Source organism: Artemia sp. Qi Xiang Cuo, chromosome 10 (assembly GCF_049724085.1).
Source record: "Artemia sp. Qi Xiang Cuo chromosome 10, ASM4972408v1, whole genome shotgun sequence".
Classification (NCBI taxonomy): domain Eukaryota; kingdom Metazoa; phylum Arthropoda; class Branchiopoda; order Anostraca; family Artemiidae; genus Artemia; species Artemia sp. Qi Xiang Cuo.
Window position 1 is genome coordinate 60551510 of NC_142803.1, and position 23384 is coordinate 60574893.

A 23384-nucleotide genomic window follows, 5' to 3' on the forward strand; every position below is an offset into this window, starting at 1 on the left:
GATTGATTGAGTTTCGTCTCTTACTATTTAAAAGAAGAAAAAGCCGTAGGCTTTTTCCTGTTTGTATTTTATGATAAAGATCGAACTCTTGCCTACACTAACTGGTATAGGTCGCTTAACTATAGTGTAGGCTTGTAAAGTTATATTTAAAGTCAACAAATTAAAAATTCCCTACAATTATATTAAAAGACGATCATTTGGATACCATCCGGGTTGCAGCGGTAGCCAGCAACCTAGTAAGAGACGATTACGCCCCATAGTAAAAACTAATGTAACCCATAACTCCTGAAAATCTATACCCTAAATTAAAACGATTCAATTGAAGAGTTTCAAAGATTGTCATTAGAATACGTTTATCAAGATCTATTTATCTGTATATACACAGTTTTGTGGAACAATCAAATCAATGAATACCTTACTACAGCACAATGGATGAAAGTGTGCCTTATGAATGGAGGTTCGTGGGTTCAAATCCGTCTGTAGTAAGGGATCAAATTCGAATAAAGGAATGGGCTTGAACCCATGCCTGATATGATCCTAGATCGTTCATATTCCTCCCCCTAGTATATTGAGCAATAGACTGTTTGCCATCTACCTGAATTTGTATCTATGCGCACACAGTTACAAACCTTTTGAATTTGGTGGCAGTAAATTCAGTCTTTTCTGAGCCAAGTGCAAACATGTAATAAGGATTTAAACCCCCATTCTGCAGGGATGCTGCTTTAAAACAGGCACATATATCTGAATATTCTTGAGCCCAAACATGAAACAGAACCTCGAAAGGAAAGTCACCCATGTGTGCCTGCAAGCATTCTTGCACAATTACGAAACCTGTCATGCCGTTAAATTTGCATTGACTCAGCATGTTTTTCAGTCCTTGGTATGCTGGAGGGAGGGTATTGACTAAGATATCTAGTTGGGTAAATATTGTACTTCCTACATAGTTGACGATAGGTTTAATAAATGATTCGAACATAGCTGGTTCTTATACCTGGAAAGTGAACACCATTTATGATGAACTATATCGGTCCTTTATGTAACATTCTTTACTGTGTTTCATTTAACATGGGCTAGAGGTCGTTCTTTAATGTAAAATTATTGCTCAGATATCATAAATATTTCTGCAGTTTACATAATAACTTTAGCGATTCTAAACTGAAAAATAAAATACATTAAAAAATTGAATTTTTTGGTCTGAAAATACATAGTAAATCCCACATCGGGTAGTTAGAACCTAACCAAAAATAAAACTAATTTTATCGTTTTAAGGTATTTTTCTAGCTTGAATTGAAATATTCGAACTATTGCTCCGATATCATGGATATTTTTGCAGTTTACACAAGCTGCAAAGAACACACAGGCTGATCTTTGTAAATTGTGAAAAATTTTACGAATGTTTTACCGGGATTACGAAAAATATTCAAAATTAAAGATTAAAATTATCTCTGAAAGAATGGATTTTGTTGAAAAGTCAGCTACAGATGCTTTCGCAAAACTTTATAGTAATATCCAAAAGAAATGTTGCATGTTTAGTGAAAAGCTTCCAAGGTATGGACCGGCAACTGTGGAACAGTTTACAGATGTAATGGGAAATCTTATACATCACTGTGAATATATGGAGGCATAATTGTCCTTTACTTAGTTTCAGCTTAAATTCGATGATCGAGCCCCTAAACGGGATATTTTTTTCTTCTTCTTTTGTATCCAGAGATAGCTTGGCACTGGAACATCGTAGATAGTTGTTCAATGGCTCATTTTAAAGGAAATTAATTGCGTTAAAAATATATAGTAACTAAAATAAATTATTTCTAAAAGAGAATAAATTTTTCCACCAAAAACTGCACTTTTGATGTCTTTTCACACTGCAGTCTTTCAAACATAATCGTATACCAGTGGTAATATTTGAACCCACGCCTCCGAAGAGACTGGTGGCTAACACCAGTGCCTTGGACCTATGGGTCGCAGCAGTAGCTAGCAACCTAGTAAGAGACGATCAGTCCAATGCTAAGAAATATAAAAACCCAAAACTCCTAAAAATAGAGTCAGATCAAAACAAAAGTACATCATTAGAACTACCTTGTCTGAAACCCTGCTAGATAAATAATGAATGTCATCATAGTTTTATATTAGAGCTTTACATTAAAAGACGATCACTGAAATAACAAACCATTCCATACATTGGACTTAGTTAGCTACTTGATTGTTTGAGTTTCGTCTCATACTATTTAAAAGAAGAAAAAGCCGTAGGCTTTTTCCTGTTTGTATTTTATAATAAAGATCGAACTCTTGCCCAAACTAACTGGTATAGGTCGCTTAACTATAGTGTAGGCTTGTAAAGTTATATTTAAAGTCAACGAATTAAAAATTCCCTACAATTATATTAAAAGACGATCATTTGGATACCATCCGGGTTGCAGCGGTAGCCAGCAACCTAGTAAGAGACGATTACGCCCCATAGTAAAAACTAATGTAACCCATAACTCCTGAAAATCTATACACTAAATTAAAACGATTCAATTGAAAAGTGTCAAAGATTGTCATTAGAATACGTTTATCAAGATCTATTTATCTGTATATACACAGTTTTGTGGAAAAATCAAATCAATGAATACCTTACTACAGCACAATGGATGAAAGTGTGCCTTATGAATGGAGGTTCGTGGGTTCAAATCCGTCTGTAGTAAGGGATCAATTTCGAATAAAGGAATTGGCTTGAACCCATGCTTGATATGATCCTAGATCGTTCATATTCCTCCCCCTAGTATATTGAGCAATAGACTGTTTGCTATCTACCTGAATTTGTATCTGTGCGCACACAGTTACAAACCTTTTGAATTTGGTGGCAGTAAATTCAGTCTTTTCTGAGCCAAGTGCAAACATGTATAAAGGATTTAAACCCCCATTCTGTAGGGACGCTGCTTTAAAACAGGCACACATATCTGAATATTCTTGAGCCCAAACATGAAACAGAACCTCGAAAGGAAAGTCGCCCATGTGTGCCTGCAAGCATTCTTGCACAATTACGAAACCTGTCATGCCGTTAAATTTGCATTGACTCACCATGTTTTTCAGTCCTTGGTATGCTGGAGGGAGGGTATTGACTAAGATATCTAGTTGGGTAAATATTGTACTTCCTACATAGTTGACGATAGGTTTAATAAATGATTCGAACATAGCTGGTTCTTATACCTGGAAAGTGAACACCATTTATGATGAACTATATCGGTCCTTTATGTAACATTCTTTACTGTGTTTCATTTAACATGGGCTAGAGGTCGTTCTTTAATGTAAAATTATTGCTCAGATATCATAAATATTTTTGCAGTTTACATAATAAATTTAGCGATTCCAAACTGAAAAATAAAATATATTAAAAAATTGAATTTTTTGGTCTGAAAATACATAGTAAATCCCACATCGGGTAGTTAGAACCTAACCAAAAATAAAACTAATTTTATCGTTTTAAGGTATTTTTCTAGCTTGAATTGAAATATTCGAACTATTGCTCCGATATCATAGATATTTTTGCAGTTTACACAACCTGCAAAGAACGCACAGGCTGATCTTTGTAAATTATGAAAAATTTTACGAATGTTTTACCGGGATTACGAAAAATATTCAAAATTAAAGATTAAAATTATCTCTGAAAGAATAGATTTTGTTGAAAAGTCAGCTAGAGATGCTTTCGCAAAACTTCATAGTAATATCCAAAAGAAATGTTGCATGTTTAGTGAAAAGCTTCCAAGGTATGGACCGGCAACTGTGGAACAGTTTACAGATGTAATGGGAAATCATATACATCACTGTGAATATATGGAGGCATAATTGTCCTTTACTTAGTTTCAGCTTAAATTCGATGATCGAGCCCCTAAACGGGATATTTTTTTCTTCTTCTTTTGTATCCAGAGATAGCTTGGCACTGGAACATCGTAGATAGTTGTTCAATGGCTCATATTAAAGGAAATTAATTGCGTTAAAAATCTATAGTAACTAAAATAAATTATTTTTAAAAGAAAATAAATTTTTCCACCAAAAACTGCATTTTTGATGTCTTTTCACACTGCAGTCTTTCAAACATAATCGTATACCAGCGGTAAGATTTGAACCCACGCCTCCGAAGAGACTGGTGGCTAACACCAGTGCCTTGGACCTTTGGGTTGCAGCAGTAGCTAGCAACCTAGTAAGAGACGATCAGTCCAATGCCAAGAAATATAAAAACCCAAAACTCCTAAAAATAGAGTCAGATCAAAACAAAAGTACATCATTAGAACTACCTTGTCTGAAACCCTACTAGATAAATAATGAATGTTATCATAGTTTTATATTAGAGCTTTACATTAAAAGACGATCACTGAAATAACAAACCATTCCATACATTGGACTTAGTTAGCTACTTGATTGTTTGAGTTTCGTCTCATACTATTTAAAAGAAGAAAAAGCCGTAGACTTTTTCCTGTTTGTATTTTATAATAAAGATCGAACTCTTGCCCAAACTAACTGGTATAGGTCGCTTAACTATAGTGTAGGCTTGTAAAGTTATATTTAAAGTCAACAAATTAAAAATTCCCTACAATTATATTAAAAGACGATCATTTGGATACCATCCGGGTTGCAGCGGTAGCCAGCAACCTAGTAAGAGACGATTACGCCCCATAGTAAAAACTAATGTAACCCATAACTCCTGAAAATCTATACCCTAAATTAAAACGATTCAATTGAAAAGTGTCAAAGATTGTCATTAGAATACGTTTATCAAGATCTATTTATCTGTATATACAGATTTGTGGAAAAATCAAATCAATGAATACCTTACTACAGCACAATGGATGAAAGTGTGCCTTATGAATGGAGGTTCGTGGGTTCAAATCCGTCTGTAGTAAGGGATCAATTTCGAATAAAGGAATGATTCCTTAATATAACTTCTGAAGCCAAGTCAATCCCTTCCTAAATATTGTACTTCCTACATAGTTGACGACAGGTTTAATAAATGATTCGAACATAGCTGGTTCTCATACCTGGAAAGAGAACACCATTTATGAAGAACTATATCGGTCCTTTATGTAACATTCTTTACTGTGTTTCATTTAACATGGGCTAGAGGTCGTTCTTTAATGTAAAATTATTGCTCAGATATCATAAATATTTCTGCAGTTTACATCATAACTTTAGCGATTCTAAACTGAAAAATAAAATATATTAAAAAATTGAATTTTTTGGTCTGAAAATACATAGTAAATCCCACATCGGGTAGTTAGAACCTAACCAAAAATAAAACTAATTTTATCATTTTAAGGTATTTTTCTAGCTTGAATTGAAATATTCGAACTATTGCTCGGATATCATAGATATTTTTGCAGTTTACACAACCTGCAAAGAACGCACAGGCTGATCTTTGTAAATTGTGAAAAATTTTACAAATGTTTTACCGGGATTACGAAAAATATTCAAAATTAAAGATTAAAATTATCTCGGAAAGAATGGATTTTGTTGAAAAGTCAGCTATAGATGCTTTCGCAAAACTTCATAGTAATATCCAAAAGAAATGTTGCATGTTTAGTGAAAAGCTTCCAAGGTATGGACCGACAACTGTGGAACAGTTTACAGATGTAATGGGAAATCTTATACATCACTGTGAATATATGGAGGCATAATTGTCCTTTACTTAGTTTCAGCTTAAATTCGATGATCGAGCCTTTATGTAATGCTGTTCAAGCCAAGGGACAGAAATTTTTGTTATACAGTGGTTTCGGATAAGGCGGTTCTAATGGTGTACTTTTTGTTTTGATCTGACTCCTTTTTTAGGAGTTTAGGGTTTTTATATTTCTTAACATTGGACGTGATCGTCTCTTACTAGGTTGCTAGCTACCACTGCAACCCGGATTGCTAGCTACCACTGCAACCCGGACTAGCTACCGCTGCAACCCGGATTCCTTTAAAATGAGCCATTGAACAACTCTCTACGGTGTTCCAATGCCAAGCTATATGTGGAAAAGAAAAAAAAAATACCCCGTTTAGGCAGAATGTTGTAGTAACTGCCACTTTTCTTGATTTTCAAGCCAATATATTTCCCTTGCTGTTCAAGCCAAGAAACAGAAAGTTTCCTATATAGGGGTTTCGAACAAAGTGGTTCTAATTGTGTACTTTTTGTTTTGATCTGACTCCATTCTTAGGAGCTATGGGTTTTTATATTTCTTAACATTCGACTTGATCGTCTCTTACTAGGCTGCTAGCTACCGCTGTAACCCGGATAAGTCCAATGTATGCAGTAGTATGTTATTCCAATCATCGTCTTTTAATGTATATTGCAGCAACCCAGATAAACCCTGATTACAAACAGGGAAAAGCCTACGGATTTTTCTTCTTTAGAGTAGTAAGAGACGACTCTCAGAGAATCAGGCAGCTAATTAAGTCCAATGTATGCAATGGTTTGTTCTTCTAATGATCGTCTCTTAATATAATCTTTTTTTAGCAGCTATGGGTTTTATATTTCTTAACATTGGACGTGATCATCTCTTTGTAGGTTGCTAGCTACCGCTGCAACCCGGATACCGCTTGAGCCCGGATCATAAATTACAAACAGGAAAAAGCCTATGGCTTTTTCTTCTTTGGAATAGTAAGAGACGATCCTCAAATAATCAGACAGCTAACTAGGTTTATAATTTATTCTTTAACATAAACTTCATTAATCGGATATTTTAATATATCCTATGTGGCCTAGAGGTTGGGGTACCTCTCAGCCAGTTAGCCTGAGTTAAATTTCCGTATCGGTAATTTTTACTTATGATGATTTCTTAAGGAATATAATTAAAATTTCTTAATGTAATAAAAATAATTTGTTTTAATTACAAAAGGTTTTTAACCCTATTAATTTCCTTTAAAATGAGCCATTGAACAACTCTCTTCGATGTTCCAGTGCAAAGCTATCTGTTGAATTCCTAACCTATACTATAATTAAGTTGCGTATAAAATTTAGTATAGGCAAGAGGTCGTTCTTTATTATAAATTTCAAGATACTATCTCTGTTGTCTGTGTAGTACTGTTTTTTTAACTTGCGTGTAGCTTGCTTTGATCTAACCATTATGTAATTCATGAATGAGACCATTTACATCTTTGTCGTTCTTAAATAGTAATTATGACGTCATGGCGTAATGATGTTATTTCATGACGTCATGGCGTTATGATATTATTTAATGACTTCAGAAACAACAACATAATGTCGTGTTTTTCTATTCACGTCATAGCTCTAATAAAACTATGACGACATTCATTATTTATTTAGTAGGTTTTCAGACAAGGTAGTTCTAATGATGTACTTTTGTTTTGATCTGACTCTATGTTTAGGAGTTCTGGGTTTTTATATTTCTTAGCATTGGACTGATCGTCTCTTACTAGGTTGCTAGCTACTGCTGCAACCCGGATTCACATATATAGTTATGAGAGGCAGCCTCGCCTTGTGGTCCAAGGCGCTGGTGTTAGCCACCAGTCTCTTCGGAGGCGTGGGTCCAAATCTTACCGCTGGTATACAATTATGAATTATGTAAAAAAATCAAATATCTTTGAAAAGCCTGCAGCATGAAAAGACATCAAAAATGCAGTTTTTGGCGGAAAAATTTATTCTCTTTTAGAAATAATTTATTTTAGTTACTAAAGATTTTTAACCCAATTAATTTCCTTTAAAATGAACTATTGAACCACTCTCTACGATGTTCCAGTGCCAAGCTATCTGTGGAAAAGAAACAAAAAAAAGAGAAAAAAAATATGCCATTTGTGGAGAATAACGTGGTTAAAGTCAATTTTCTTGATTTTCAAGCCAATATATTTTCTTTGTTATTCAAGCCAAATGACAGAAAGTTTGCTATACAGGGGTTTCGGACAAGGCAGTTCTAATGGTGTACTTTTTGTTTTGATCTGACTCCTTCTTTAGGAGCTATGTTTTTTTTTATTTCTTTACATTGGACGTGATCGTCTCTTACTAGGTTGCTAGCTACCGCTGCAAACCGCACTTGATACGTCTCTGTGAAATGCGTTTGCCGACAGAAGTCAAATCGCCCCTCCTGTAACTTGATATGATCTATATTTGTTTGGGTTCTTGGGCGCTTGACAATTGTTTTTGTTGAATAAAAAAGTCACGAAATCTTTTAACAGTGGAGCACCTATTACATTTTATGGTAAATTCTTAGGACATTGTTTTTCACTTAACAAAAATATTTTATATTGCATAATAAGCACAAGCGGGGCTAAGTAAGGCCAAAGCCTTCGTGTATGTAATACAAACATTTTAATTTGTAGGGAGCGAGTACTGAATGATGTATCTTGAATGTTTGTAAAATACAACTTGGCTTTTTGCGAAATATATTTGCCAATAGAAGTTAGGTATCCCCTACCGTAGTTGATAATAACCGCGCTTCGCTATATTTACCTTGCCGACACAAGGCACTCGCTAACATAAATTGAATATATCTTTGTGAGCAGCAGAATTCTTTTGTTTACGTCTGCAACATCTGTTATTTGCTAACTTTAGATAAAATACTTTTTTTAAATTGCTATTTAAAGAAGAAATGGACTATAAATTTGCTGTACAAAAGTTAATACTGTCAAATAGGAGAGAGTAATGCTAGTATTTATTTTTCAAGTTGGGAGCTGTGGGTTCTGGGCGCTGGGCGCTAAAGTATTAATGAATTTGGGTTCTTTGGGCGCTGGGCTTTAAAGTATCGTTGGTGGTGTGGATCAGGTAGTGGGGGTTCCAATCCTCAGCCAATAACAAAACATATGCATTTGCTAGCAGCAACATGGGTTTTATTGATTTAAAAAGTTTTTGCAGCAGAAGTTAATAACTGTAGTTTCAGTTGGCGTGACAGGCTACATAATTTCTTACCTATCATCTCAAATTTTGTTTGTGATTCTTTTCTTCTCCATGCAGGGTACAGATTAGATCTGTTTGAGCCGGCAATCTTAAAAGTTTTTTTTGTAATACAATATTCTAGTAGTCTGAAAAAGATATTTATTACTATTTTCCAGGAGACCCTGTAGCACTTGTAAAAGACTCTGATTAAAGTTTACTTTTTTTTATTAATTTAGTAGTTTGTCATTAATTAATTCAATCAGTCAATCAATCAATCAATCAATCAATTTATTAATACTAAAAGAAAACAATTACAAAACGTAAGGTTTTTACATGCCCAAGAAGCATAGCTTGTAAAGGACCAACAAACAAAACAAAATAAAACACTTTTATAAAGTGCATGCATTAAAGCACATACATATACAAGCACATACAAAAAAAAAAAAAAAAAAAAAAAAAAAAAAAAAAAAAAACTGGATCAAGACAAGGGCATTTATCAAATAGGCGATTTAGATGGAAACACAACATATAACTGAAAAAAATTAAATGAAGAAAACAGATAAAAAATTAGGATAGAATCGAAAAATAAGTTAAAATTTCCAATATATATAAAATGAAGAGAAGAGAGACATATAAATCAGGTTAGAAATGAAATTAAAGCGGAAACATCCAACAAGAAACTGCCTTTACAGAAACAAATTAAGGAACATCAGAAGGGTTCCAAAGTCAAACTGATTGAAAAACAGGAGACCTCTTAGCTGTTGTAGATGATTGTTTGGTTAAAATGAATTTGCGAGAAGAACTACGTAAAAAAGAAGAGTACCTACCTGAGCCTGACCGTAAGAAAGCTGCTGCAGAGACGGTGGAAGTGTACCTAGAAAAGCAGAATGCGCTAAATAAAGGTAACTTTAACCCACAATACGATCCAGCGGAGCTATTCCAGTATCATTATAAATATCAGAGGAAGGGTAAACCAAGGTAGAAGAAAAGTAGCCTTCACTGCCCTATTTTGGGCTCTTTGAAGTGAGCAGAGAAGAGATTTATTAGTACTACCCAAGACAGAACAGCAATAAAAAAGGTAAGGAAAAATAAAAGCAAAATAATGAGAAAGCATAACATCTGGGGGAAGAAATGAGTTAAACCTGTGTAACATTGAAGACTGGCGGAGGACAAGGGAGCGGATATGAGTTATATGGGTTTTAAAAGATATAAAACAGTCAAGATACACACCAAGAAATTTCACAATAGTAGCACATTAATTTAATTATGTTGATTTAATTAATTTTTTCAATTGGCTCTTGCTGCACATTAGGGTTTTTCTTCTGCATTAAGATCTTACATCTAAGATCGCACACCTTTCTGCAGATTAGGATTCTTTTGTTCCTCTTTGTTCTAAGATCTTACAGCTCACTGATGTTAGCAAAAATGCAAAGGACGCTATCTTTCTGCCACATAGAACAATGATGAGAGAACTTTGATGATATACAGCCCCCCGCAAGCACTGCCACCATTAAGAGGCAGTTACCACTATTGTCTTCTACCCCCCCTTCAGCCATTGAACATTCCTTTACTACCTCCATTGGGATTTGCCATTCCCTCAGGGACACAGGCCTTTTTTTTTTTGGTTCATGACTGACCAGTGAAAGTTGTTCAGACTTTTAAAATCCTAATAACCTTGATGATAAAATTATCATTTTTCACAAAAAACCAATTGATTCCTATTCATTATGCTTCCCAGAAAAATGTTTTAGTCATAAACCTATTTAAAAGGGGTAATTTAGCTGAAGCAAATAAATTAAGAAAGAATAAATTAAAATTCAAATCAGGAAAGCTTCCCAAGCCTACTCTAAAAAAATTAAAAACTTGTGCCATGATATACCAAAGAATTGGTACTCTGAAATTAAAGAACTTACCGGCAAGTGTCAAGAACAACTAAATGTTAATATAAATGAACCTCAAAAGACCAAAGCTAAAGACCTCAATAAGTTTCTGGCTTCTATTGTCAAGATTCTCCCACCACCATCTTATGTATTTCCAGATGTTCATGTTCCTTTTTCATTCCCCCATATTTCCACACTTGATGTTGTGAAAAAAATTGAAAAAATAAAACAATCAAGCATTTGCCCTTTAGATATTCCTGTTCTTCTTATTAAAGCTTTCAGTGATTATGTTTCAAAGCCCCTATCCACCCTGTTTGATGAGATTACCAAATCTAGACAGTTCCCTCAATATTGGAAACAAAGCTTTCTTACCCCAATCAAAAAGAAAATTGGAACCTCAATTTTTTCAAAATTGTATGAAAGTTTTCTTGCAGACTGACTTAAGATTAAATTCCCCTCCCACTTCATTGATCTTAGACAGTTTGGTAATCTCAAATCCATCTCAACATCTCATTACCTGATCCATCTTGCTGATACCATGCGTAAATTACTTGAAAAACCCAACACCTGGCTTAATCTGATTTCTATTGATCTAATAATAATAATAGTAATAATTGTTGCCAATCGGGCAATCCAAAATCGTTGCCAATCAGGGGAAATACATTAGGAAGACCCGTACTAGATTGTATTCTATTTTTACTGAACATTCAATTTTGTTCCTTTCTGGTGTTTATCCCATTTTTGGGCAAAAAGATACTCGGTCATTACGTTCTTATTATTTTCGGTATTCGCGTTTTCTACTGTATTTGCCCCGTGGTACCGGAATCGTAACCTTGTCTCAGTTTTTGGGCTTCCAGATATAACTGAATGGCTAGTTGGGCTTGCTGGCAGACTCCCCCAGACAGTGAAGGCTCTCCCAGTTCAGCATGGGTTTGTCCGCCTCCTTCATTAATTTAGTGCTTTTACTGTGTATTTACTGAGCTTTTACTGTATATTTACTGTTTTAATGTGTATTTAAACGCTTTGTATGCATTTGTTTTGTTTTTGCTTCTATTTATACTCCACTTTTGTTACTTTAGCGGGTTAAAAAATAAATTATTATTATTACTATTAGTTATATGATACATATTCATTTCTGATGCATTTAAGGGTACATTACATACGATACATGCATTTAATGATCAACTGACGGTAGAAGTGAAAATTTTCTTCCTGATACATTGCATGGTAAATCAAATGTATTTCAAATATAGCCGGCAGCAAATTCAACAAGATATTTTCAAACCTCTTCCTTTTAGTTAGTCCTGACAAAAGTGTTGCTCCCGCAACACTTTTGTCAGTACGCTGACAAAGAGTTGTTGCAAAACTTCGTCCTGCCTGTCCATCGTAAATCTAATTGTCTTAAGGTGCACTGTCTTCACGTTTATCATTAAAGCAGTACTGACTCAATTAAAAGTTAAACTCGATGTTATATATTTCCATGCTTTAATATGTGACTTGAGAAAAAAAAGGTCTGAAAACTGTCTTGGTGCTGATGCACAGAAAGCTACATCATTAGCAGTCTGCAGTGAGATTGCTAATACAATTTAGAAGTTATGATTATTTCTTACAATCTGCATACTCAAATGGGATCAATTTCCCAAGTTTAGTATCTTTTACATACAGAAATTTATTACAGATACAATAACTTTTTTCTACATGTACACAACTTAAAAAAGTTTCATTTTTCAGTTAAGTCTTTAGGTATTTTGATAAAAGGGCGTAAGAGTAAAATAAAGCTCTAAATACTTCAATACCCTAAATTCTCTGTCCAGAATATCAAATCCAAATTTATTTTAGACACTATAAGTTTCTCACATTCAGGAAAGTCAAAAGGTATTTCTCCAGCATCATTTCTACGTAACAGAAAAATAATGGATAGAATTGAAAATTTTCACATTCATGTACCCAGTATGTGTTCTTTGGTGTCTAGATAAATCAGAGCTAACTAAGAAGCGTCTTTCACATAGTTGACACTCAAATGGCTTTTCCCAGTGTGTGTTCTTTGGCGAATACGTAAACTTGAGTACCAGGTGTATCGTTTGTATCGTTTCTAATATACTCGACACTCATATGGTTTTCCCTGTAATGCGTTATTAGATGGGTAGATAAATCGGAACTAGACATGAAGCGTTTTTCGCACAATTGACATTCGAATGGTATTTCTCCCAGTATGCGTTCTTTGATGTTTAGAAATATCAGAACTAGTAGTGAATCGTTTCTCACATACTTGACACTCGAACAGCTCCCCAGTATGTTTTCTTTGATGATGTTTATAAAAATCGGAACTAGTAATGAATCGTTTTTCACATATTTGACACTCATATGGTTTTTCCCCTGTATGAGTTCTTCTGTGTATAGATAAAGCAGATTTACTCGTATAAGCTTTCTTACATATTTCACACTCAAATGGTTTCTCCCCAGTGTGAGCTATTCTATGTCTAGATAAAGCAGATTTAAAAGCATAAGCTTTCTTACATATTTCACACTCAAATTCCCCAGTGTGAGTCCTTCTATGTCTAGATAAAGCAGATTGACTTGCATAAGCTTCCTTGCATATTTCACACTCAAATGGTTTCTCCCCAGTGTGAGTTCGTCTGTGTACAGATAGAAAATAATTGTGAGCAAAAGTTTTCTTACATACATCACACTCGAAAGGTTTTATCATAGTATGATTTCTTTCTAGTGGCAACCATTTTACCGAAAAACTTGACTCTTGTTCAAGATTTTCATTTTCTGTGATATTATCTTCGGCAACTTCGCAAAGCTCAATCGCCAGTCCACGATCAAAATCAAAATCCATTTCTTGCTCAATATAAACATTGGTAGAGCCTGGCGCAAAAGGTGCTCTGTAATCTTGCTTTGCTTGACAATCTTGGAATACCAAGTCCATAGTGTTATCTAGAAAAAAATCACACACATTCATAGAAGAGAGGGGGGAGAGTTAAATCCCTGACTGATAGTTAGCAAGTTTAGGCAAAGCATGAGGAGGCACCAATACGTCCATTATAATTTTCGCTATTTTCAATACTAAACATTGGACATTGTAAGTATATTCAAGAAACAGATGTGATCAGGCATTGTAAGTTATGCCCTAGGGGCATATTTAGTTCTTATGGCGGTGGTGCCCGTAAAAACTTCAGAGGGGACTCTTTAGATTGGAAATTAAAAATTCTACTTCACTTTTTAAGAGTAAAAAAAGATCGGAGGGAAACTAGCCTCCCCAACACCCTATTTTCTTCATATCCATTCGATAAAAATTTGAGATAACGATTTTGGTAGAAGTAGTTCAAAAGTCAGATAACAAAAACTCTGGGGTCGACACAACCCCCCAGAGCCCTGGAGCGATTGCTTTAAGCTATACCCCCGGAGCATATGCGTTTTTATGTAAGAGGTATACGTAAGAACTTCAGAAATGGTTCATTTGATTGTTCTAATTATCTTTTTATGAGTCAAAAGGGACTCATAGAAGAGTTTTTCACACAACTGACATTCTAATGGTCTTTCTCCAGTCTGTGTTCTTTGATGTTTCGTAAAAACTTCAGAAATGGTTCATTTGATTGGAGATTGAAATTTCTAGTTATTTTTGTATGTGTCAAAAGTGATCGGTGGGCATTTACCCCCCCCCCCCCACACACCCTCTTTTCCCCAAATGCATCCGACCAAAATTTGGAGATAGCCAGTTTTTTTTACATAGTCCAACGATCAGATAAAAAAATTCGAGGTCAACATACCCCCCCCCCTCGATCCCGGGGAAGGGTTTTAGCTTATGTCCTGGGGGCAGGGGCATAGTTTTTATCGAAGGTCGTATAAACTTTGGAGGGGAATCAAATGATTAGAAATCGAAAGTTATAATTTCGTTCTCAAGATTCAAAAGTGCTCCGATAGAAACTAGCTCCCCCCCCCCAACTCTCTTTTCCCCAAACATATCTGATCGAGTTTTTTATAAAGCCCTTTTGTTCAAAATAGACCAAAGATCATAACAAAACTCCAAGGATAACACATCCCCATAAAACCCCGGGGCAAGTGTTGTAAATAATTATGCCCCAGGGGCATATAAGATTTTTATGGAATGGATAGTCGTATAAACTATGGAGGAGGCTCATTCGATTGTAAATCGGAATTCTAGTGGTCTTACGAAGAGTCAAAAGGGATAGTAGGGCAACTACCCCCCCCCCCTAAAGCCCTTTTTCCCAAATATATCCGATCAAAATTTTGATATAGCCATTTTGTACCTTCTAAGAGTAATATATACCTTCTAAGAGTAGTTAAAGTGATCAAAGGAAATCTATCCCCCACCCTCTTTTCCCAAAATGTGTCCAATCAAAATTTTTAGATAGTCATTAAGTATGAAATAGTCCAACGATCAGATGACAAACTACTCGGGTTCAACATACGCTCCTCCAGCCCAGGGAATGGTTTTAACTTATGCTCAGGCTGAAAAAAAAGCTTTTTTGGAAAAGGTGGTTGTATATGCTTCAGAGGGGACTCAAATGATTAGAAATTGAAAGTTCTACTTTCCTTTTTTCAAGTTATTTATTAAGAAAACAGGACAGGTTTGATTCTGGATATTCAACACCCAAATGTGTTGCAAGCTGTGCACTAAGATTAGTGAAAACAGGGTAACCGATGGAAGGTTGGGCACAGCCATCCCCATCCACCTCCTAGCATCAAACCCAAGCTCCGAATATCCCCCCCATTGCAGCGTAAATGGGAGGATAGCTCTATATACTGATTGCAAGTAGTGGTCTCTTATTCCGTTCCTCAAGCATCGGGGAAATGGCTCAGAGTTACGGAACTTGATTATTGTTACTTTGACACTTTGTTTACTTTATACTTGGATTTAGTGATTTACGTGGCAACTTCGCTTTACGGTTGAAGGGCTGTAGGTTATGCAAGTTGCTTATTGTTACTTTGATACCTTGTTTACTTTGATGTTTTCTTTACTATGTTATTTTTTTACATTGATACTAGTTTTGATACTTTGATGAAAGTTTGATGTTGAAAAAATTTGATTTTGAAATAAGGAATTTTTTTAAACTTGAACCTTTTCTAAATAAAAAACAAACAAAAATTAATTAAAAAATGACTTTCCGAAAAAGAAGTTTTCAAAAAAAAGGCCATATTAAACATAAGAACAGCAGATACAAATACCTGTTTAAAATTCAAACTCAAAACGACCAGAAATTACTATTAAAGAACAAATGAAACCCAAAACAAAGAGAAATTTAAATAAACAATCATAGCAAAGAAAAACACACAATTAGTACTCATATAAATGAATAAATATATCCTAAAACGATAAATGCTAAATTGTATATGCAAATAAATCTAAAAAAAAATTCTGATATTGAAGTAAAAATGAAACCCTGAACGAGGAGAAATTAAATAAACACTCAATACAAACAAACATACAATAAACTAATATAAATAAATAGATATATCGTAAAACCATTGCAACTTAAGTTAAATATGCAAATTAAGCTTGAAATGAACAAAAATCACTACAAACCAGAGTTTGGAAATCGCCTCCTGTTCTCACTGTAAATGTCTAAAACCTACTGCATCATTGGCGCTTTACTGAAAACGAATCATATTACAAATATTTTCTTTTGTACTTAATACTGAAAACAAACATTAAAATTACACTAAAAATTTTGAACTGATGAACTTTCAGCAATTAATATCATTATAGATCACATATTCCCTTTAGTTTAATTAGTTCTTTTGAAGCCTGTTCAAGACAAATATAGTTTCACTACGAATAAGAATTTGGATACTGCCCCCTTCCTTAACTTTAGAAACCTAAAGCCAACTCCATCATTGGCGCTTCACTGAAAACGAATTATATTACAAATATTTTCTTTTCCAGTTATTACAGCATTGAAAATGAAAATAAAAATTAAAGTGAAATAAGATTTTGAACTAATGATATTTGAACAATTAATATCATTATATATCAAATATTCAATTTGATTTTATTTGCACTTTCCAAGACAGGTCAAGACCCATATAATTTTTAGTAAAGCATAAATGACGCAGTAGGTTTTAGACTTTTACAATGAGAGAAGGAGACGATACCCAAACTCTTGTTGATAGTGATTTTTGTTCGTTTCAAGCTTGATTTGCATATTCAATTTAAGTTCCACTTGTGTTAAGATTTATTTCTTCATTTATATTATTATCTATTGTATGTTTGTTTGCATTGATTGTTTATTTAATTTCTGTTCGTTTTGGGTTTCATTTATACTTCAATAGCAAAATATTTTTTTTCTTTTTAAGCTTGATTTGCATATTCAATTTAAGCTTTACTCGTTTTAAGATTTATTTATTCATTTATATTAGTACCTGTTGTATGTTTTTTTGCTATGATTTTTTATTTAATTTATGTTCGTTTTGGGTTTCATTTGCTCTTTAGTAGTGATTTCTGGTCGTTTTGAGTTTGAATTTTAACAGGTATTTGCATCTGCTGATCTCAAGTTTAATATGGCCTTTACTTTTCTTTGAAAAACTTCTTTTTCGGATTTTTTTTTAAATTAATCAACTAAAAAAAAGGAACCGAAAATAAAGTTTTCAACAACAAAAACATAGTCATATCAAAACGTAAGACAAACAGAAATAAAGTCGTATAAAGATTCAATCCTCTAACGACCCTTAATTACTACCAATAAATAACTGATAGCAAAACCTGCAGAAATAAAAAAAAACATATATATATATATATATATATATATATATACATATATATACATATATATACATATATATATACATATATATATATATATATATATATATATATATATATATATATATATATATATATATATATATATATATATATATATATATATATATATATATATATATATATATATATTATAATAAAGCTAAAAGATACTGATACTAACAAGTAAATAAGTCCTAAATCGATAAGAAATTAAACTGAATAGTCAAGCCAAACTTAAAACAAAAAGAAGTAGGGTCTTGCCCCATTACATTTTGATTGCAGCTAGATATACTGTGAATGGTGCGGTTAAATGTTTTAAAACAACAATGAAAATGAAAAATAATCTTGAATGACTATGATAATCAAGACAAGTTGAAAGAACTAATGAAAATACGTGTACCGTGAGTAATATGTGATATATTTAAAATACAAAAAAAAATTCTTTCCTTCTAAGGATAATTCCGATATAAGTTAAACTTCCCCTAATTAAGTTTAAATCCCGTTTCAAAAAGAAAACTTCGTAATCAGCAAAAGAAAAACTGCATTTTAGTCTCAGCCAAACATGCGACGCTAATCGGTTTTGAATTTCGCGAAGATGCATGGCAATAAAAAAATCACTAGATACAAAGTTCACAGGAAGTTTAAGTTATTATACCAGTGTGAATGTTAAATCATCAAATATATCGAAAACAAAGTATTGGATGGACAGTTAGCATAATGAGTTTAGTTTGCAAACATAATTACAAGGTAGCGGGCCCTCCACAAGAGTTGGGCCAATCGTGAAATAGCTCTTAGCGCGTAAAAACAAGAATAGTGTTTTATTAATGTTAGAAGTGTTTTTCAGATTACAATTATAATGCAGAATTCAGGCAATTGCCATTCAGTCATTATTGTTATTATTATTATGCAGAACCCAGGCATTATGATTACAGACATTATGTTTCTACCGAAGTGAAGCCTCGCCCTTATACATACATTGTTGTATACCCGAAATGTAAGTTCAATAAATCCATCACTTTTCTATCTGTGTTTGTTCTTATTATATGCCCGTATCTCATCGCACTGTAGGTAACTAGTTCAATTGTACTCCATAGGCAGCGCTCCCTAAGGAATCTGTTTTGGAAATAATTCGAGGAAAAGAGGTTACACTTTTGTAGTTACATATTTTTTTTCTCTCTAAGATTGAGAGTGGCACGGTCACCCATTTACCTTACTCCCCATTGCTGTGGCGCATTCATCGATGGCACAATTGACACAATCTTTAGAGTTACAAGTGGCACGATCGGAAAACTTATAAGGTGCAAGTTCACAGCCTTAAACCTTAACGGCGCAGTTGGCGCGATCGGCATACAGGGTAAACCCCTTAACATTACATTTAGCGCGGTCAGTCTTCAATACCACAAATGGCGCGGTCGTAAACTTGGAGGAAAACATGCGAACTAGTTATGCTACAAACTTCGTAATTTAAATTTATATCATTGGAGAGATACAGACTTATAAAAAAAAGGGATTAGACCTATAACCACTAAGTTATTATAGGAAAACCCTTTAAAATATCTCATAGGAGATAGTAGCCTCCCCCAAAATAAGTTAAGTGAAAAAAAAATATTTTGAGTTAATTCAAACGCAAAAATGTCAGAAGAAATAAGCGAACTATTAATGGCGCAAAAGTTGGTCGCGGAAAATGTAGAGATAACAAAAGCTATTCCGCAATATGATGGATAAACAGATATCGACGAATTTAATATCCAATCGGCCCATTTTGTAGAATTAACAAAAGCAGAGCTAAAAACGTTAGTCGGTATGCTCCTACTAAGATTAAAAGGGAAGGCTTTAACCTTCCTAAAGCAGATTGAAAATACTATAGGAGATGGTGACAACTTGACGATAAATACAATAGAAAAACTGTTAACGGCTTTCAAAGATATATTGATTAAAACTAGTTCAACAAATAAATTAAAACACGGAATGGTATACACGGAATATAATAGAATATCTTCATAATATACGAATTTCAGTAGAAGCAAAATTCGGAAAAGGTTCAGGAGACTTGTATGAAAAAAAATCATACTACATGTCTTTTTGCAAGGGCTGCCCCTAAAATTTTATAGAATAATAATATCCAAAAACATCCAAACGTTGGACCTTGCGGTTCAGAAGGTGGGACGAATGATCGAAATTTAGATGATTGTGGCAAATCAGAGTAAAACAAAAATAAATAGCCTAGGTGAATCAAATGCAAGCTTACCCTACAAGGGCGGTCAAGATTCTCCAAATTTCTGTTCAAGGGACAATTCCTCAGGGTGCAAAGGAAGAAGAACGCGAGAGCCCGCTTGGCAGAAAACAGTGCGTTTTCTGTCGGCCAAACCCTTCATCTTTGGAAATAATCCTACAATAATAAGATACTATATTTGTAATCATATTGGGCATATCACAAGAGAGTATCGTTATGTCCCTAATTGCAAATCAAGGATTGCCGTCGGTAATACGCAAAATTATGGCAACCATTTGTTCGGAAGAACAAGTTTTAGCGCCAGTGGTGCACTAGGCTATAGCCAGGGAAGATTGTGGCAATCAGTACCTCACAACGCGTACCAACCAAATTTGTACAATCCTCAACCCAATAGACATAATAATTATCGATTCGAAAACCCAAATACTCGTCAAAACCAATATAGTGCAAGAATGGTATATAGAAATCCCGAAAATTTGCCGACGGGATATGAAAATTTTTCAAGCCAACGGCATTTGCAGTTGACGCCAGCACCCGGTACTGGCGCAAGAAATCCAAACTATCGCAATAATAAATGGCAAAATCGACAAACAAATGCAAATCAATTAGCTAGAGATTCCATGGACATATCTGAATCTCTATTGCAGACACCGACGTATGAAATAAATCCTCAGGGAAACGTGCCAGGCCCCTGAGAAGAATAAATTGGACCCAGAAGGGGCCCTGAATGTTTTATAGGTCCAACCCAATAATAGTACCGTCCTTTAGGGATAGTAATAATAATCTACCAACATTTATTGATTTTTGCGTGGCAAATGTTTACTTTAAGGCTTTAATAGACTCCGGTGCCACGGCGAGCATTTTAAGCTCAAGCGGGCTTAATATGGCGACTCTGTAGATTAGATAGCAAGGGAGTCTTAATCATCCAAAATTTACTAGCATAATAGGGCATACATTGAGCCCAAGAGGTTCAAGGCGCCTAAACGTAAGAAAGGATAATAGAATTTTTCCGACAAATTTTAAAATATGCAACAATTTTCCATATGAAGCCATTATCGGTGCAAATTTTTTAAGGTCGAATAAGGTATTATTAGACATAGCATACGAAAGGCTTGTCTACCCGGCTAAGGTAGGGGAAGGAATTTCTACCTTAAGAAATGGTAACAGAGGTTACGAAGAGGATGTAACAGTAAATAAAATTTCTGGCGGTATAATATCACAATCGTTTGAAACTTATGTCTCGATACAAAGAGGACTTGGAAAAATCAGGTATTTTTTTAATTATTCTGAAAGACATTGCAAAAATGATGTAAATTCAAATAATAAGGGGATTGAATCTGCAAAAACAAAAATTGGAGATATGCAACGATATAGGTCGAATGAGATCAAGGAAATAGGGGAATTACGGAAGAAAGTAGGGAACCCCAATGCGGTTCAGGCGCAGCCAATGTCACTGGCGGATAGCGCCAGTCTAAATTTAATAGACAATGAAAATGAAGAAAAATATTAAGAATTTGCTATACGGAAAACAAAAGTCCCTCCCAAAACGATACAAAGATTTCAAATGTAACAGATGATTGAACCAGTGGATAGCAAATCCGGAAAATCGTTCGCCAACCCATCGAAGGGAATTCCTGAAAATATTCTATGTGAGAAAAAAATTATATCGTACGACAAAGGAGAAGGTTTTATTTGGATAAGTAATAACCACAAAGATGATACAATTACAATAAAAAAGGGGACGTGTTTAGTGCAAATCCAAGTTATCTCGGAGAATGATTTAGATAGATGGGAAAATTCCAAAAGAAACTTAGTTAACGGCATTAAAACCTCAATTAACAAATACCCTCAAACTAAGTCGCAATTCTTAAACAAATTTAATGTGGATCATATCACGGACTTAGAACTTAAGAAAAAATTATGCGAATTATTATGGAATTTCAAAGATGTATTTTCCGCATCTGAAGAGGACATCAGAATGATACCTTTTTATGAACATTCAATTGTAACGACCGGTAACCCTGTCGCGAAACCGCCATATCGTGTGCCGTATAAGCATAAAGAGTGGTTAAAAAATAAAATTCATGAATTAGAAAAAAAAATGAAATTTTACGCCCCAATATAAGTCCGTATTCTGTACCAGTGATCTTGGTACCAAAAAAGAATGGCGATCTGAGACTTGTAGTAGATTATAGAGCCCTTAACAAACATGTAGTTAGTGATAAATTTCCTTTACCAAGAATAGATGAAATCCTTGACTCTATCTCGAGCAAAAACATAATTTTTTACTTCTTTAGATCTTACCCAAAGCTACCACCAAGTGAAAATGCCGAAAAAGATGTCTATAAAACTGCGTTTTCTACAACTGAATGCGGTTCATACAATTACTTAAAAATATCCTTTGGACTTCAGACAAGTTCAATCGTGCTATGTAGACCCTTATTGCACCTATTAAGAGGATTAAAGAACAGAATTCATTTTGTTAATGATGTAATATTCGTAGGAGAAAACGCTGAACAACACTTAGCAACATTAGCTAATGTTTTCGAGAAATTCAGAGAGGGAAATTTAAAATGCCGGCCTGAAAAAATAAATTTATTTCAACCTAAAATCAAATTTTTAGTAGTAGTGGTGACGCAAGGAGAGACATCCCCAGACCCAGACACAATAAAATATGTTGAAAATCTAAAGCCTCCTAGAACTATGAAAGAATTAAGAGGAATTTTAGGTCTTACTGGCTACTTCAGAAAATTCTTGCGCAATTACGCCCAAATTGCGAAACCCCTCACGGAATTAATTAAAGGGAACTCCCAAAATGTTACCTGGTCCCAGGAAGTTCAAACTTCCCTAGACCGTCTCAAAAAGGCACTCACTTCGGAACCAATATTATCGCTGCCTGATTTCGAGAATGGACAATTTGTAGTTACAACTGATACAAGTTCGAAGGGCATTGGCGCTATTCTTTCGCGAATAACCCCGGTAGCAAACCCTAATCCTCTAGAGGGAACGCCTAAACAAAAAATAATAGAAAAAGTTATATGCTATTCGAGTAGAACTTTAACAAAAGACGAAAGTAGTTATTCCGCCACAAACTTAGTTATTATCTTTTTTCCAACACTTGGACAAATTTAGACACTATTTAATTGGTATAAAATTAATACTACGTTCAGACCATAAAAGCCTGCAGTACCTGCACACCTTTAAAACCCCACGGGAATTCTAGCTAGATGGATTATGAAAATCCAAGATCTAGATTATTAATTTGAATATTTAAAAGATAGACAAAATGCAGATTGTGATTTTTTGAGTAGATTTCCAGAAAATATGCCGTTGGAAGCCGAGGAAGACAAAATTAACGCTATCAATACTAAGAGTAAACATAAATGTAAGAAAAACAAAGTCAAAGACACAGTAAAAGAAAATAAGGATAAATATGGTCCCTTGTCTTTAGAAAATATAAAAAGAAATAAAAAAAAGGACAAAATGTGTTTAGCACTTATTAATTATTTTGTTAATGGTGATGTGTTATCAGATAAAATCAAAACTCTTAGTAAAGAAATAGATAATTTTTACTATGATCTTGATGAAGAAATACTATGCAGAATCGTGACTGCTGAGGCAAATAGAAACCAAACCTCAATAATACCTGTATTACCCCAA

The 23384-nt window shown here is 34.2% G+C and overlaps 1 protein-coding gene across 6 annotated transcripts in view; it reads right to left on the reverse strand.

Annotated features, from left to right (window-relative positions):
• The window catches only part of LOC148947976 (uncharacterized), a 156681-nt gene that overhangs the window by 40715 nt on the left and 92582 nt on the right, over positions 1-23384 (reverse strand). For 5 of the 6 annotated variants that reach the window (XR_016142319.1, XR_016142320.1, XR_016142318.1 and 2 more), the window contains one exon: positions 9670-13662. Coding sequence is in view for 1 of the 6 variants with exons in the window: in XM_089095622.1 (XP_088951748.1) it covers positions 12881-13662 (782 nt within the window). In the remaining 5 variants the exon portion in view is untranslated. Of the gene's footprint in view, positions 1-9635; positions 13663-23384 lie in introns of those variants that run through there. The other variant, XM_089095622.1, reaches the window with a different exon arrangement.